Source organism: Arachis stenosperma, chromosome 3 (genome assembly GCF_014773155.1).
Source record: "Arachis stenosperma cultivar V10309 chromosome 3, arast.V10309.gnm1.PFL2, whole genome shotgun sequence".
NCBI classification, from domain to species: domain Eukaryota; kingdom Viridiplantae; phylum Streptophyta; class Magnoliopsida; order Fabales; family Fabaceae; genus Arachis; species Arachis stenosperma.
The window spans coordinates 37178600-37194374 of NC_080379.1; the positions used below are offsets into that span (position 1 = coordinate 37178600).

A 15775-nucleotide genomic window follows, 5' to 3' on the forward strand; every position below is an offset into this window, starting at 1 on the left:
AGGAGAATCATATCCAACATATATCCCCAATTTTCTTTGGAGTCCCATTTTGGTGCGAGAAGGTGGTACAATAGGAACATATATTGCACACCCAAATATTCTTAAACAGAAAATATTTGGCTGCTGGCCAAAGGCTAATTGCATAGGAGAGAATCGATGGTAACTCGTTGGCCTCAAACGAATAAGTGTTGCGGCATGTAAAATAGCATGCCCCCAAACCGAGGTTGGGAGATTTATTTTCATAAGTAAGGGTCTAGCAATTAATTGGAGGTGTTTAATAAGTAATTCAGCTAACCCATTTTGTGTGTGAACATGAGCTACTGGATGTTCAACACTTATTCCATTAGCCATACAATAAGCATCAAAAGTTTGGAAAGTAAATTCACCAGCATTATCAATACATATTGCTTTGATTGGATTTTCTGGAAATTGTGATTTTAATCTAATAATTTGAGTTAGTAATCTTGCAAACGCCAGGTTGTAAGAAGACAACAAGCACACATGTGACCATCTCGAAGATGCGTCTATTAGGACCATAAAATATCTAAAAGATTCGCATGGTTGATGAATAGGTCCACATATATCGTCTTGAATCCTTTCTAGGAATTCAGGGGACTCAAATCTAATCTTTACTAGTGATAGCCTTAAAATTAACTTCCCTTGAGAACATGTAGCACAACAAAATTCACTAGATTTAAGAATCTTCTGGTTCTTTAGTGAATGTTCACGGGAGTTTTCAATAATTCTCCTCATCATGGTTGTTCTCGGATGACCTAATCGATCGTGCCAAGTTATGAATTCATTTGGGCTAGCAAACTTCTGGTTTACAGTGGCATATGATTCAATTGCACTAATCTTGGTATAATATAACCCAAATAAAAGTGAGGGCAACTTTTCTAATATAACCTTTTTATTTGAATCATGAGTTGTAATACATAAGTACTCATGACTTCCCTCATTCATAGTCTCAATATGATATCCATTTCGGCGAATACCTTTAAAACTCAACAAGTTTCTCAGAGACTTGGTAGATAATAGTGCATTATTTATTATGAATTTTGTTCCTCCAAGAAACAAAATTATAGCTCTTCTGGAGCCTTCTATCATATTGTCCGAACCAATAATAATATTAACATATTCTTCTTTTGGCACAAGATGGGTAAAATATATATCACTTTTGAGAATGGTGTGCGAACTTGCACTATCCACAAGGCAAACATCTTCACTATATGTCCTTGCCATTCTCTTCAAAGACAAATAATAATAAAATGAGTAGAAATATTTACGCAGTAAAATTATTTCCTTGATTGAAAATATTTTTCTAAAAATTATAGTATATACTAAAAATTTCATTATTATCTTGGTACATTCAATAATTTTGAAATTCAAATGCATAAAACTTAACAAGAAGTTTCTTACATTATTTATTCACATGAATACTTAACAAATACACATATTAAACTATTCCATCATTGATCAAATGACCAATATTTCCTTCAAGATCCTCAAAGAAATTAGATACATCATAATGATTGGTGGAATTTTCGGCATCATTTGAAACAAAATTTGTTCTCTTTCCTTTGTCATCCTTTTTCAAAGATACTTGATAAAGATTGACTAGGTGCCTTAGGGTACGACAGGTACGTGACCAATGGCCCTTTTCACCACAACAGAAACACTTATCCTCTGTTGATTTATTTTTCTCAGAGTTTCTTTCTTTATCCCACTTCTAATGAAATTCTTTCTTGTGAACATAATTCCGATTCCTTCCATAATTTTTCTTGTTACTAAAACCTTGCCATTTACCTCTTTTGGGGTAATGATTTGCCGCATTTACTTCAGGAAATAGGGGCGGCGCCAGCTGGGCGCGCTTCATGATTTCTTAAGAGCAACTCATTGTTGCGTTCAGCAACAAAAAGGCAAGAAATTAGCTCAAAATATTTTTTAAATCCTTTTTCTCGATACTGCTGCTGCAGGAGCACATTCAAGGCATGGAAGGTTGAGAAAGTTTTCTCTAACATGTCAGGCTTGAGGAAGTATCACCGTCTTTTGATGATTGTACCTTTCTTCAAGGTTTTTCTACAGATCTGTAGGATCTTTTAATGTGAAATATTTATTCATACGTCAAGATGACGACGAAGAAAAATCATGACTTTGACTTTATCCTTCTGGGATGTATTATTTTCAGCTTTAATGGTATTTCCAAGATCCATTGAATCAAGATGGATTTTAACATCTAGTATCCATGATAAATAATTGTTTCCAGATATATCAAGAGCATTAAATTCAAGATGAGAGAGTTTTGACATAATGAAAATTTGTTACCCGAATCTTCCTAAAATTTGATCAGAGTCTCGTACTGATAACGTGTTGTGAAATAAATAAGGAAGATATAATAAATATAAAATAGAGAAATATAAATATTCTCTTATCTCACTATAATATAAATAATCTATATATATTTACTAATATTATAATTATTGTAACTTAAAACCACACAGAGATAAAAGAAAGAGAAGAATATTTGTAAGGTAAAAAAGGAGAGAGAATTATTTTATTGCTTGTTATATGTATTCCTTTTGTCCGTACATACTTTTATAGGCATACAAGATTTTACTTTTCAAACTTCATTAATATTGTTTTGTCTATAACTTGCTTCTTTCAATATGAAAAAACTGAGCCGCCCATATTAATGATCATCCACATCATATACTTATCTTAACATATTTTATAATTGTTATGAGTGGTAGTGTCTATTTATGACACATTTTAAACATGATATTTATCAATATTTGTCTAACACTTTTTTTATATTTAATTGTATCTTAATAATAAATTAAAAAATAGATACATTTAAATATATTTAAATACCAATAATTTTATTTTTAACATATAATTTTAAAATAATTTTAAAAATAATATATATTATTATTTATTAAAATAAAAAAATTAAATATTTTATATAATTAAAAAATATTAAAAATAATTAAAAATATATTTATATTTTAATATTAATTAAATAACAAAATATCATTATAATTTATCTAAAAAAATATTTTATATTTTATATATATATATATATATATATATATATATACTATATTTTCGTATCTTATAAAAATATAAAATCCATATATATCCACATATCTCGTATCGTATTGTATTTTGTATCCGTGTTAATATTTATACATCATAAATTATTAGTGTATAGCAAGCATCATGTGTAGGTCGTGTACTTATTCGATAATAGTTTCTGTTGTACATTTTGTTCTGATGCAAATATATAGCAAAAAAAATTTCTAATTGAAATCCAAATATATTACTAACTGTTAATTGAATGCATTTTGATTGTATAAAATCATGGTGTTTTATTCGATTTTTTTGTTCTAATGTTAACAACAAATAAATTAATAATTTTTTAGTTTTATTTCATAATCTTAATTCAAAGAGTTGAAACGACTCCTGTTGTGGGTGTCTCAAGGTCTCAATTATAATTTCGAAAGTAAAATTAAAGATAAAAAGAAAACGTACAAAATGTCAGAAGCAAAGTAAAATACATAAACTAAAAGAGAATAGAAGAAGATGAAGACGAACAAATAAAAATAAAAAACTTTGATTAAAAATAGAAAATAAAGTACAAATTTGAGTTCAGACTTCAGAGGAATTACTTAAAATTTCTAGTTTTACTCTGTGATGTCAGAGAGGCTGAGAGCATTTTTGAGTTTCCAAGTGTTTTTCAAGAAAAACTGAACTGATTATAATATTTGCCCAAAACTCTGTTTATAGACTAATCTAATGTCAACTGACAATTACTCCTATAATGATATTTGTCGGTTTTTAAATTTGAATAACAATTCGCACTTGTTTCCTTGACGACCGTTCTGCACCCTACTTTGACGTTCTATGTTGATAACTGCTCCTGCACATATAATGTCCTATAATCCAGGCCTAATTCAAATTTTGCATAAAACTGCTCCTTTACTAGTGTTAATTAGAAACTTCACTTAAAATATATTGAAACTGACTTCATTCATAATGATATTATATTATATTTACTTACTTAAAATAACTCTTTTTTTTAATAATAATATTTTTTTTGTCTAATAAGATGTCCCAAGATTTTTCACTTGAAGATATACAATAATTGAAAAATGAGAAAATTTAGTTGTTTATTAGCATTTATCTTATCTTTGACACTGAGAGTTAATTGACACTTTGGACGCATGACAAATTTAATGCCTATTAGTATTAGACTTGACAGAATTTTTAAGTCTATAAAATTTTTACATTAATAGTTGAATTGTCAATAGAGTTTATTCTTTTGTATGAAGCTTTTAAGTATGTCAAATGATATTTGTTCTAATTTTGACACATTAAATGTGTATCAATTGACCTTTGTTTTAACCTTTGACATTTGACTTGAGAGTTTTTGACAACTTTCATTGTTTTAATTGACACAATTTTTCTAACTTCGAAAGTAACATAATCTTAACTTTGTGAAGTCGTCTCTTTCATATGTTAAGCTCTAGGTGTCAATTAGATTTAATAAAATTTTTAATCCTATAAAATCTCCACACTAACATTCTAATAGTTTTGGCTCCAAGCGCCAATAGACTCAACAGAATTTCTAAGTCAATGAGACTTTTATACTTATGAATTACATACCCAAATGTCAATGACAAATTATTTTTGTTTAAGATTTTAAACTTGATGCATTTAAAAAAAAAATAAAACCATAACAAGGTAAATAAAAGTTAAAACCAAAAGACAAGAAAGAAATAGGAATTTAAAAGATAAGAAAAATGAGAAAGATAAGATAAAGAAGATTAGGATGAATAAAAAAGAGATAGAGAAGCAGAGAAAGAAGAGAGAAAAAAAAATAAAGATAAGAATGAAAAAAAATAAAAACCAATAAAAAAAACAAAGAAGATGAGACCACTTTTGTCATATTTTTTGTTTATCAAAATTATCTCTTATTTGTAGAAAAGTCATTTATCTTATACTTCAAAGATTTCTTTTGGATCTTCTTCTATATGGCTTATTTAATGAGATGTTTGATAAATATTCAATCTTTTCTTTATTATCTCTTTATACTTCGCTTCTTTCTCAGCTTTCAACTGTTCAATTTGTCAAACATTTTCAGAAAGTTGAGTCATGTCATGATAGTGTTGATTTACAAATTTCTTCCTAATTCTAAATTCTAATCCATTTATATATAGCTATTTTGACAATTTTAAAATCTGAAATTGGAGTAAAACATCTATTTCTCATGTTTTTTAATCTAACCAAATACTTATCAATTGATTTTCCAACTTTGCCTTTGATGGAGAATAAATCACTTAAACTAATTCTTAATTCACTACGAAAAAATTGTTTATAAAAATCTTTTTCTAATTCCATCCAAGAGTGAATTGAATTTGACTTTACGTTAGAAAATCATATAAAGGCATTTCTTGTCAATGAGGAGGAAAAGAATTTCATCTTTAAATACTCATTTGATGTCACTTCATTGATTTCGATAGTATAGCGAGTAATGTGTTCTACTGACGATTCTTCATCTTCTCCAGATAATGTAGTTAATGACTTAGAAAACTTTCATCCCTCAGGCAATTCAGTTTGTTGGATAAATTCAGTAAAATGAGATATAAACTGAGGTTGATTTGCAAATCCAACATTAAATTTCAATCTTTGTAGAATTTGTTCAATCACTTGATTGACATCTTGCCCCCCGATATTATTTTGCCTAAGTCTTTTCAACATATTATCAGCATTCTGACCATGTCTAGACATATGAACATCATAATTAGAAATTGCTCCATCATTTTGGTTGACATTATCGGATCCTAAACCATAGTTGCCATTTTCTTCTAAATTTATAACAGTAGCAATTCTATTAACTTGCCTATTTAACTGTTCAATTCTAATATTTGTGTTTTCTAAGAAAAGACTCAGAACAGTTACCATTTGATGAGTTAACATGCTTACTAGATCATGGTAGCTTTCACCCATCTGTTGCCTAATATTTGCTAAAGATCCGACAGTTTGACTAGATTGATTAACAGGCAGTATTCTCGACATGTCAGGAAATACGGGCCTAGAATTTTCTACCCTAGTAGCAGTAGGTGTAGTTGAATTATATACGCTATTATTTCCTAAATTAATGGCATATGGCAAGTTCTGTTGTGATATATGTGAACTTGACACCCCAAAAACTGGTACATTTGACATGACATACGGATTTTGGTAAGAAGGATTTTCAAATATTGAGTAGAGAGGCATAGACAATTCTTGTGTCACCATGGAGGGGACATATCCTGGTGGCAAGCCATAAGACAGCCACCCCACGGTATTTATGTGAGTTGCATTTAGCGTTGGATGAGCATGACCAATGCCATCATGCCTCACTAACAGCAAGGTATGCTCTGTGTTTGAAATCACGGGAAAATTTTCGAACTCATTTCCTCTAGTCTCATTGCTGAAAGTAGAAGAAGATGCTGCAGATGTATTTGACATGTCAACTGACGCTAATTTTTTTTGTCTCTGGAAACACAATCTTCCCACTACGTAACCATATGCAAATTCAAAACTCTTGAATTTTTTCTTTTGACAAACTACAATCTATTGACAATGTCCCACTGGACGTGCCAATTTGTTTTACTCGATTTTTTGTTCTAATGTTAACAACAAATAAATCAACAATTTTCGAATTTTATTTCACAATCTTAATTCAAGGAGCGTAAATGACTCTTTGTGGGTGTCTCAAGGTCTCAATTGTAGTTTTAAAAGTAAAATTAAAGATAAAAAGAAAACATGCAAGGTGCCCAAGACAAAGTAAAATGCATAAATTAAAAGAGAATGGAAGAAGAAGATGAAGAACAAATAAAAATAAAGAACTTTGGAAAATAAAGTACAAGTTTGAGTTCAAACTTCAGAGGAATTACTTAAGATTCCCAGTTTTACTCTATGATACCAGGGAGGCTGAGAGCATTTTTGAGTTTCCAAGTGTTTTCCAAGAAGAACCGAACTGATTACAATGTTTGTCCAAAACTCTATTTATAGACTAATCTAATGTCAGCTGACAGTTACTCCTATAATGATTTTCGTCAGTTTTTAAAATTTGAATAACCGTCCGCACTTGTTTCCTTAACGACCGTTCTACACCCTACTTTAACGCTCTATGTTGATAACTGTTCCTGCACATAGCATGCCCTATAACCCGGGCCTAATTCAAATTTTGCATAAAACTGCTCCTTTGCTAGTGTTAATTAGAAACTTCACTTAAAATATATTGAAACTGACTTCATAAGTTGATAATAATATTATATTATATTTATTTACTTAAAATAATTTTTTTAAGTAATAATATTTTTTTTATCTAACACATGGTATGATACTAAACTTCAAGTATAGATCAATAACTCTTAATCTACCAATTTTGATTGTATAAACTATAACAGTTCAGCTACGCATTCAAGTTTTTTTGGCAACCGAATCCAATTAAGTTGGGCCAAACTCAACAAAAACCCTTTTCATTACACCAGCTTGTACATATGCGGGCTTCAATAACGTAAACATATCTTTCTTCGTCTTTGCGTTCCTTCTTTTTCGCGTTCTTCCTTCTTCTTCGCTTTACTCATTCTTTGTCTTCGCATTCCTCCTTCTTCTTCGCGTTCTTCCTTCTTCTTCTTTGCCTTCCTCCTTCTTTTTCTTCGCGTTCCTTCTTCTTCTTCACATGTTTTTTCTCAATCATTATTCTTTTATTGCTGCTATTGTTGCTGCATTTTTTCTTTTCCTCCTTTTAATTGAGGTTCATTTGGATCCAAAAATAAATTTGATGTGTTTTTCTTAATGATTGAGTCTTTTTGACTGCTTGCTCAAAATTGAACTAATTTCGGTTCATTTGTGAATTAATTGAGGTTCACTTGATACTGCTGATAAGTATTGACCAAATTTTTTATTCCTTAAGTAATTTCAGTTCATTTATTAGCTTAATTGAGGTTTATTTGGATCCAAAAATAAATTGTATGTATTTTTGTTGAAGATTGAGTCTTTTTGACTGCTTGTTTAAAATTAAACTAATTTCGTTTTATTTGTGAATTAATTGAAGTTCATTTGATGATGCAGTTAAGTATTGACCAAGTTTTTTATTTCTTAAGTAATTTCGATTCATTTTTTAGTTTATTTGAGGTTCATTTGGATCCAGAAATGAATTCAATGTGTTTTTATTGATAATTGAGTCTTTTTGACTATTTGTTCAAAACTAAACTAATTAAATGGAATAAAGTGAAATCTAATACAATTGAATAAAGTGATAATGAATATTTTCATTCTTCTTTGCTAACAAATTTGGTCAATACTTATCAATAGTATCAAGTGAACCTCAATTAGCATACAAATGAACTGAAATTAGTTTAGATTTGAACAAACAATAAAAAAGACTCGATCATTAACAAAAATTCATCGAATTCATTTCTGAATCACCCAAATGAACCTCAAATAAATTAAGAAATGAACCGAAATTACTTAAGGAATAAATAATTTGGTCAATATTTATCAGCAGCATCAAGTAAACCTCAATTGACATACAAACGAAATAAACTAAGAAATGAATCGAAATTATTTAACGATGGTATCAGAAAAAATCAGAACCAATAAAGATGTTAACAAAATGTTGGTATTATTGGTGATGACGATAAAAAAAGAGAAATATAACAAAAAAGAAAAAGGAGGAGGAGGAGGGAAGAAGAAGAACCTGCTTATGTGAATTTGGAAGAAAAGAAACAGAAAAGGAGAAGGAGAAGGCACGTGATTTGAAAAGCGGTTATAACAATTTGATTAGATTTAGTTAAGTATTTTGCTTGGATGTAGAAATTTATTCAAACTATAAATATATTACTAACTGATCTGTTGGCAATAACCCGACTCAAGTAAAACTATAAATCAGAATTTGCTTAAAATTAAATAAACACGTGCTACATCAGGAGTACGTGAAGTACGTACGTGTTTTGCTCTCCTAAAGAGCTTATATTATAAAGTCAAACATCACTAAAGAGCAATTACAACATAAATAGGCTAACATCCTCAACAGCTTCAGAATATTAGGAGTAACTGTAGCACAATAACTCTATAAATACAAAACCTTAACTACACATAGAGGTACGTTATTCACTTTGAATATCATCTTTACTACTTTACTCTTTTTTTAACTTGAGTTTTAGAGTGCCTTTGCAAGTATCCACCACCCTATTTCTTGAAGAACCGGCATATATTTTGCCTCACTCAAAGATAGACGAGTTCAAGCATTGAGTAGGACGAGCTATATCTTGGAGCCAAATATATCTACATAGGAATACTAACTAAATTTTTTATTAAGTATAAATTTAAAAGAAAAAAATTAATTGAATTAATTTATACTTTAATGCTATTGACGAACTGTTCAAAATCTTATTGCTGTTCAAAGTCCTATTAAATTAATATATTGTCCTAACTTGTTCATCCTTAATATATTAAAAAAAATGTCTTAATATATTATCCTATTTTTCGATTCAGTCTTAACTTCGTTTGGGCTAGATAGGTGTTATAGGAGAACATAAATGTCATCAAAAAAATCCAAGTGATTCTTCAAACAATAAAGTCAATCTTACTTCACGAACAATCTTTAATCATAAGTGGAAGTGCTTCACAGAACATCTAAAAAAATTACTAACTTCTTTCAAAAAGTTACATAAATAACTGCTCTCTTCAAAATACTGATTATACCAAAAGTGAGAAATAGAATATATTGGTAGGTAAAAAATTAGGCTGGCAATTATATATATAAAGTATAAACCCATAAATTATGACATGATTATGGAGAGTGGCATACTTGGAAGCTAATATGTGACTATATCGTCCACCCATTCTCTCTGGCAACATCTGCTAGTCTTTTCCAAGTTAGTTTCCTCTGCTCTTCAATATCTTTGGCTTTGGTTTCTTTCTCTGCATGTTGTCTCTGGCACTGTTCGAATAACTCAACATCCCTTTCCAAGAACACCTTGTGAACATTAATAGTAATCCCGAGAACTATGCAATGATAAACATAACATAAAACATAAGCCTATATAACATGGAATTAAATTGATTATATCAAAATTAATTGTCGCAAAAGAAACCCGAAAAATTCTTAACAGAAGGTTGCGGATGTGATAAATAAATTTACAAATCAAAGCAACTACCGTTTACAAATATTTCAATACGTCGTACTTTTGTGGCATAAACGCAAAAGTCCAAATAACAGTACACAGAGATAACAATTTACCTTGCCATCAATCCCGGCTTCTCTCTGTGCATGAAGAAAGTCCATGAGGTGGCTTGTCTTGTCCGACTCATCAAGCACATATTCTACTCTGAGTAATTAAATCCATACTTAAACCAACTCCTCCAATCCCCAGAAACATGGCTTGAAAGGAAATCCATTACAAGTCTCTACGTTTACGAAAAATAAGTAAAAATTTCTCATATATTGATCACTTTATGTACTATTCTTAAAAAATAAGATGTTTTATTTTTTGAAATTCAGTCAAAGAGCATATATTATTTAAAACTTTTTTTTTATTATTAGTGTTGTTAAATTATTCAGAAGTTTAATAATAGATAGACTATTAGATCAAAGTTATCATTGTTGTTATTAGCAAGCATAATCAACCATGTTTATCAAGCACAGCCATATTAGTCCCATTAGCCCCAGGAGATGTCAGCTTTGGCTTCGTTCGGCATTTAAAAAATGCAGGATGAACAACTCAGCAACAAAAGAAAACAAGCCCATGAGAAAGGATAAAAATAGAGAAATCAGAATAATCAGAAAACGAGAGCAATATTCAAGCAATGCAGAGTGGTAAGAAACATAAATGCAAAATCAAGGGGCTCCATCACCAATGCTATGCACACATTTTCCTCCTTCACTGCTTGTTTGTTTATTAAGCAATTGTTTTCACCATTGCCACCCTGTTTGGCTTCCCATACAGAAAATGAACAAAACCTTTTTTTTTCCTCTGTAACGCTACTAGTTTGTATCAACAACATAACTATCGACGCCAAATAGGTTATTACTTATTAGATTACTTAGTTGTCACCGGTCACCGATACCTGGTACTAGATATCTATTGCTAAAGCACACTTCTCTAAGTGTAAATCCCTAGTGTATTCTAACGTTTTCATACAACCTTTTTTTTTTCTTCTGTAGTCTTAACTTGGTTATACTTTGCTCCACTCGTGTCATCTGTGAATTTTTATTGTAACTTCTCACTCTAAAATCCACAATTTTATTTTTATTTCTTTTAACTAAATTAAGTGTCTGTAAACACTTCATTATTTGATGCATCGCACACTTTTCACAATGTATCAATGTGATGTATGTATACATAGTTAAGATACTTTTACGACCAATACCCAAAGCCCAAGTTTTTCACCAGAATTGGAGCAACAATAAATGACTAACACTCCAAGGCTGCATCCACACGTCAAGACATATTACGCTGTTCCTTCCTAGAATCCTATTGCAACAGAAACTGGAGCAGTAGGCAGAGCTACAGAGGTCAGATCTGCAAAACGAGCTGTGCTTCAGGCAGGCAATATGCAAGTAGGCAAGTGTAAAGGAACAGGAAAGAGACCTTGTACCAGTAAACAGAAGCAACCGTTCGGCCACCAACTGAGTAATTGTATTTATTTCACATCAATAATGATTTAACTTGCATATGGAGTAATCACCCATGACCATGAGGTATCTACAAGAGAACTACAACGTAACACGACAATGGAGGAATCTTCCCTCCCTATCTTTCATACTATGCATACTCTCATTTAACACAATTGCACCGACTCTGTGGGAAAGTATCCAACTTCACTTATTTCCACAACCTTCTTCTGTACATATCCGTGTCAAGCTGGCCTGGCTTGCTGGCTTAACAAGCACGTGACTCAGAAACCGGCAACCACCTCGTCATGGGTACACTATTTCCGGATGTCTTTAAGGATGCAAACAGACAAGATAGTCTTGATATCATGGGATTAGTCTTTGGCACTTTAGGAGCAATGGCCAGCTCCATACCAGCATTACCAGAGCTCTGGTAGCCTTCAAGATCAGCTTTGGTTATAAGAACTGCATCCCATGAGGGTGAGCGTGCTAAAGAACAAGGTCTGCGTTTGCTATAGTTTTGAACAGCCTGCTCACGATAATGCAGAGATTATTAAAAGTTGAATGCCGTGAAGAGGTACGATAATCAAAAGAAAGCATTACAATCATCATACCACTAGCCTTCATAAGGTTAGGGGGCAGAATGACCAACCAAACTGCAACATTCATACCTTCCATTGCGATGGAGCTAGCATCACTCTGGGTCTTTGAGACCGCACATATTCCAGGGCAGCAGCAGCTGTCATGTGCTTGTATTCAATCTGCAAAACATAGGTTCATTACATGGCAACCAATTAGCATTCGAAGCTTCAGGTGATGCCACCTCACATCACAAGTATAAGATAGTTCATAAAATCACCAGATAGCAAAGCACAATTGTTGTACTCCTTCCCCGCCCAGCTTTACAGTGAACATAAGTAGTTTTACCACAAGTTGAATTCTCTGTAACAAAATACAAAAGGTGAGGCGAAGTTACCTACATTGCATCCACAAAAGCACACACACATACATTGATAGATGCATTAGACTTCCAACCCCTGCTCTTCCAAAATTAAATTTCAAAGACAAAAGAAAACCCACGATGAATGAACTGCACAGCCCGGCTGATATCAGCAAAGGAGGGGGCAAAGAGATAATCCCTTGTGGGAATTACCAAGTGATCAATTCCATGAGCCTGAAACAAATAAACCCAGAATATTAGAAATAGTTCTAGCCTAAAACGACTATATTGCAAGGCATCGTGACAATACTTATGAGCTTATTTGTGAAAATTCAATAACTCATTATTCCTAAGTATCAACGAAACATGACACACCCACACAAACAATACTTAACTGGAAATCCTAGATTTCAAAGCTTACACAAAACGCAAATTCAAAATTTTCCAATTTGGAAAAGGGAAAAACACTTACATGATACAATGATGAAGGCACCAAAGTTTCATACGGTTCATTAAGAGTTATTACACCACCAACGCCAAGCTTCTTCAAGTGAGGAACATCTTTGGGGAATGGGACTGCGCCCAGCAACAAAAACTGTAAACAACAACACACTTTAGTTAAACCACTACTACAAAACACATCACAAATTAAACGGCATGGCACCTCGCAATCACTTCATTTTCAATTATCACTCATTCGCTCTAAACACAAAACGATCATCCTGTTGTTGCTATTGAGTTGATTTTGTGGTGGGTCCCACCCACATTAAGCCTCATGTTTCTAATTCAATGGTGAAAATCTACCCGCATATCAGAGAATTCACTCCAATTCAGAGCAAAACGCAGAAATAAAAGAGTAAAAGGAGCAAGAATGAACGCAGACACAGGAGAAAGAGAGTAAAAAAGAAAACCTCATCAACTTGATCCCACCACCTGAATTCAGCTTCAATCTTGTTACGAAGCACATTATACAAGAGTGTCGGGTAAAACAGGATCCGAGCAACTGCTCCCACCAACGCTCTCTTTGAATCAACCCTCACAATCTGCATCTCCCCCTTCTCTTCATCCCTACTACTCCCCATATCGTCTAACTCCTCGATCTTCATGCCACACATCAAATTAAACCCCGAAACCAAACAAACAAAGAAACCCTAGAACCACAACCGCGATCAAATTCTGAAACAAAACCTCAATATCAGGAATTGTGATAAGAATACATTAATTATTATCAGGAAACCAAGGAAAACTGTAGAAGGAAAAAGGATCAATCTTATTTTACCACCGAGATAGGGAAACAAGGAAGGCGAGAAAAATCACAGATCGATGAAACCTAAGTAGCAAGAAATGTAATCGACCGATAAGGTAGAAGCGAAAGTGGGAGAGTGTGGGATTGAGAGCGTTGAGATGTTGAGGAAAAGCAGAGGGCACCTGTCAAGAATGCCCTCGGAATTTATTTTTATTACCAAAAAAATTAAGACCTACTCTCTTGCTTCAAAAGAGGGTAATGGTAGAATAAAATAACGTCAAATGTAATGAAAATCATAAATAAAAACAACGACTAATTTTTTAGATATAGAAAAAGATCGTGTATAATCTAGGATTTTTTTTTAAATAAATAAAATAAATATTAAAATTATTAAAATACGTAATTTTTAGAGTTTTTATTATTTTACGTATTTAATTTTATTTCGTTTACAATATGGTTGTATCTTATTTACAGTGTAAATCAGATAAAATATGCACACATCTCAACGTATCACGTTTATAAACATGTTGTGATACGTACTTTATCTCGTTTATAATGTAAACGAGATAAGGTTAAGGCTGTTCGTTGACACAATAAACAAGATATAATAGGACAAAAATATTGCTTCTATAAAGGGACCAGTAAACCGTTGGTATTCTTCACGAAATCATCAAATTTTCCTTCTCCTCCCTTTTCTTTTCTAGAGATTTGGGAAAAATGTCTAGTAGTAATGATTTTTTTATTGTGATGGTTTATCCCAACCATCGGATGAGAAACAGTGATAGTAAGGTGATATTTGAGTGCGAGAGTTTGGCGCTCTTTCGAAGTAAAAAAACGGATTCGTTGTCAGAGCTAAAGAGAATGATATTGTCTCACGTCGGTGGTGCGAAGGCAAAAGAGGCTGGTCGAGTTGGGTATAGGATGCTAGCATGGATGGGGAATAGGGATGTTTCGATTTGTCTATTTTGACTCGATGGCGACAAGCATGTGCGCCTTATGTTTGACGTGCACGGGAGAATTATGGTTGAACAAGTGATGGAGCTTTCAGCAGAGGTTCGTGACATTGGTGGAGTCGATAGTGGTACCTTGGACTTCGTACCGGATGACCCTCCTCTCGCACCACGTCTGTTGCACTGTGCGAGTCCAGTGCAGGACATTGAGGTTGAGGGTGAGGAATCGGACGATGACTATGTGATAAACTGCTATTTTATGATTTATCTTGTACTTAATTGAGTGGATTTTATCAATCATTCATACACTTTTTCATGCAAATTGCATGTTTTACACTTTCTTCCCAATTTTTGTGTTATGATTGAAAACTTGCCTCCTAAGCCTTAAAATTGTTAATTTTTTAATTCTCCTTTATTACCATTCGATGCCGTGATGTGTTTGTGAAGTGTTTTCAGGTTTACAGGGCATGAATGGCTAAAAGGATGAAGAGGTGGCATGTCAAAGTGGAAGGAACACAAGAAACCAAAGAGATTAGAAGCGAGGAGCGACGCGCACGCATGGCTGACGCGTGCGCGTGAAATGGCGCAGTCCACATCGACGCGTATGCGTGACCTGTGCAGAAGTCCATCGACGCGTACGCGTGGCCGACGCGTACGCGTGACAAAGCGTCACGTGCTGCATATATCAAAAGTCACTGGGGGCGATTTCTGGGCCAATTTGGACCCAGTTTCAAGCCCGAAAAACACATACTAAAGGCAGGGGTGTAGCTGAGACTGAACATACTTTCATTCTCACTTAGTTTTAGTTTTAGTTTTGAATTCTAGAGAGAGAAACACTACTTCTCCTAGGGTTCTTAGTATTTCCTTAGTTTTGCTTTTGGATTGGATTTGGAGAGAGCTGCTACTACCTTCGATTGAAATTTTCATCGTTATAGTTTGCCTTTCTATTACTCTACTCCTTTATTTTT

The 15775-nt window shown here is 32.7% G+C and overlaps 1 protein-coding gene across 6 annotated transcripts; it reads right to left on the minus strand.

Moving 5' to 3' along the window:
- Positions 1-9617: 9617 nt before the first annotated feature.
- On the minus strand, positions 9618-14112 carry LOC130968724 (phosphatidylglycerophosphate phosphatase PTPMT2-like). Of its 6 annotated transcripts, none has more exons than XM_057894139.1 (9): positions 13891-14112; positions 13523-13787; positions 13084-13206; positions 12752-12845; positions 12531-12613; positions 12343-12432; positions 11656-12200; positions 10298-11579; positions 9618-10062 (listed from the first exon to the last, which is right to left on the minus strand). In XM_057894139.1, exons 2-7 carry the CDS (start codon positions 13724-13726, stop codon positions 11940-11942), a joined length of 855 nt encoding a protein of 284 aa, XP_057750122.1. In that variant the 5' UTR covers positions 13727-13787; positions 13891-14112; the 3' UTR covers positions 9618-10062; positions 10298-11579; positions 11656-11939. The 6 variants fall into 6 exon arrangements, with proteins under 6 accessions (XP_057750122.1, XP_057750124.1, XP_057750125.1 ...); XM_057894141.1 differs by having other exon boundaries at positions 11649-12200; XM_057894142.1 differs by having other exon boundaries at positions 9618-10019; positions 10298-10464; positions 10685-12200.
- Between the last annotated feature and the right edge of the window lie 1663 nt (positions 14113-15775).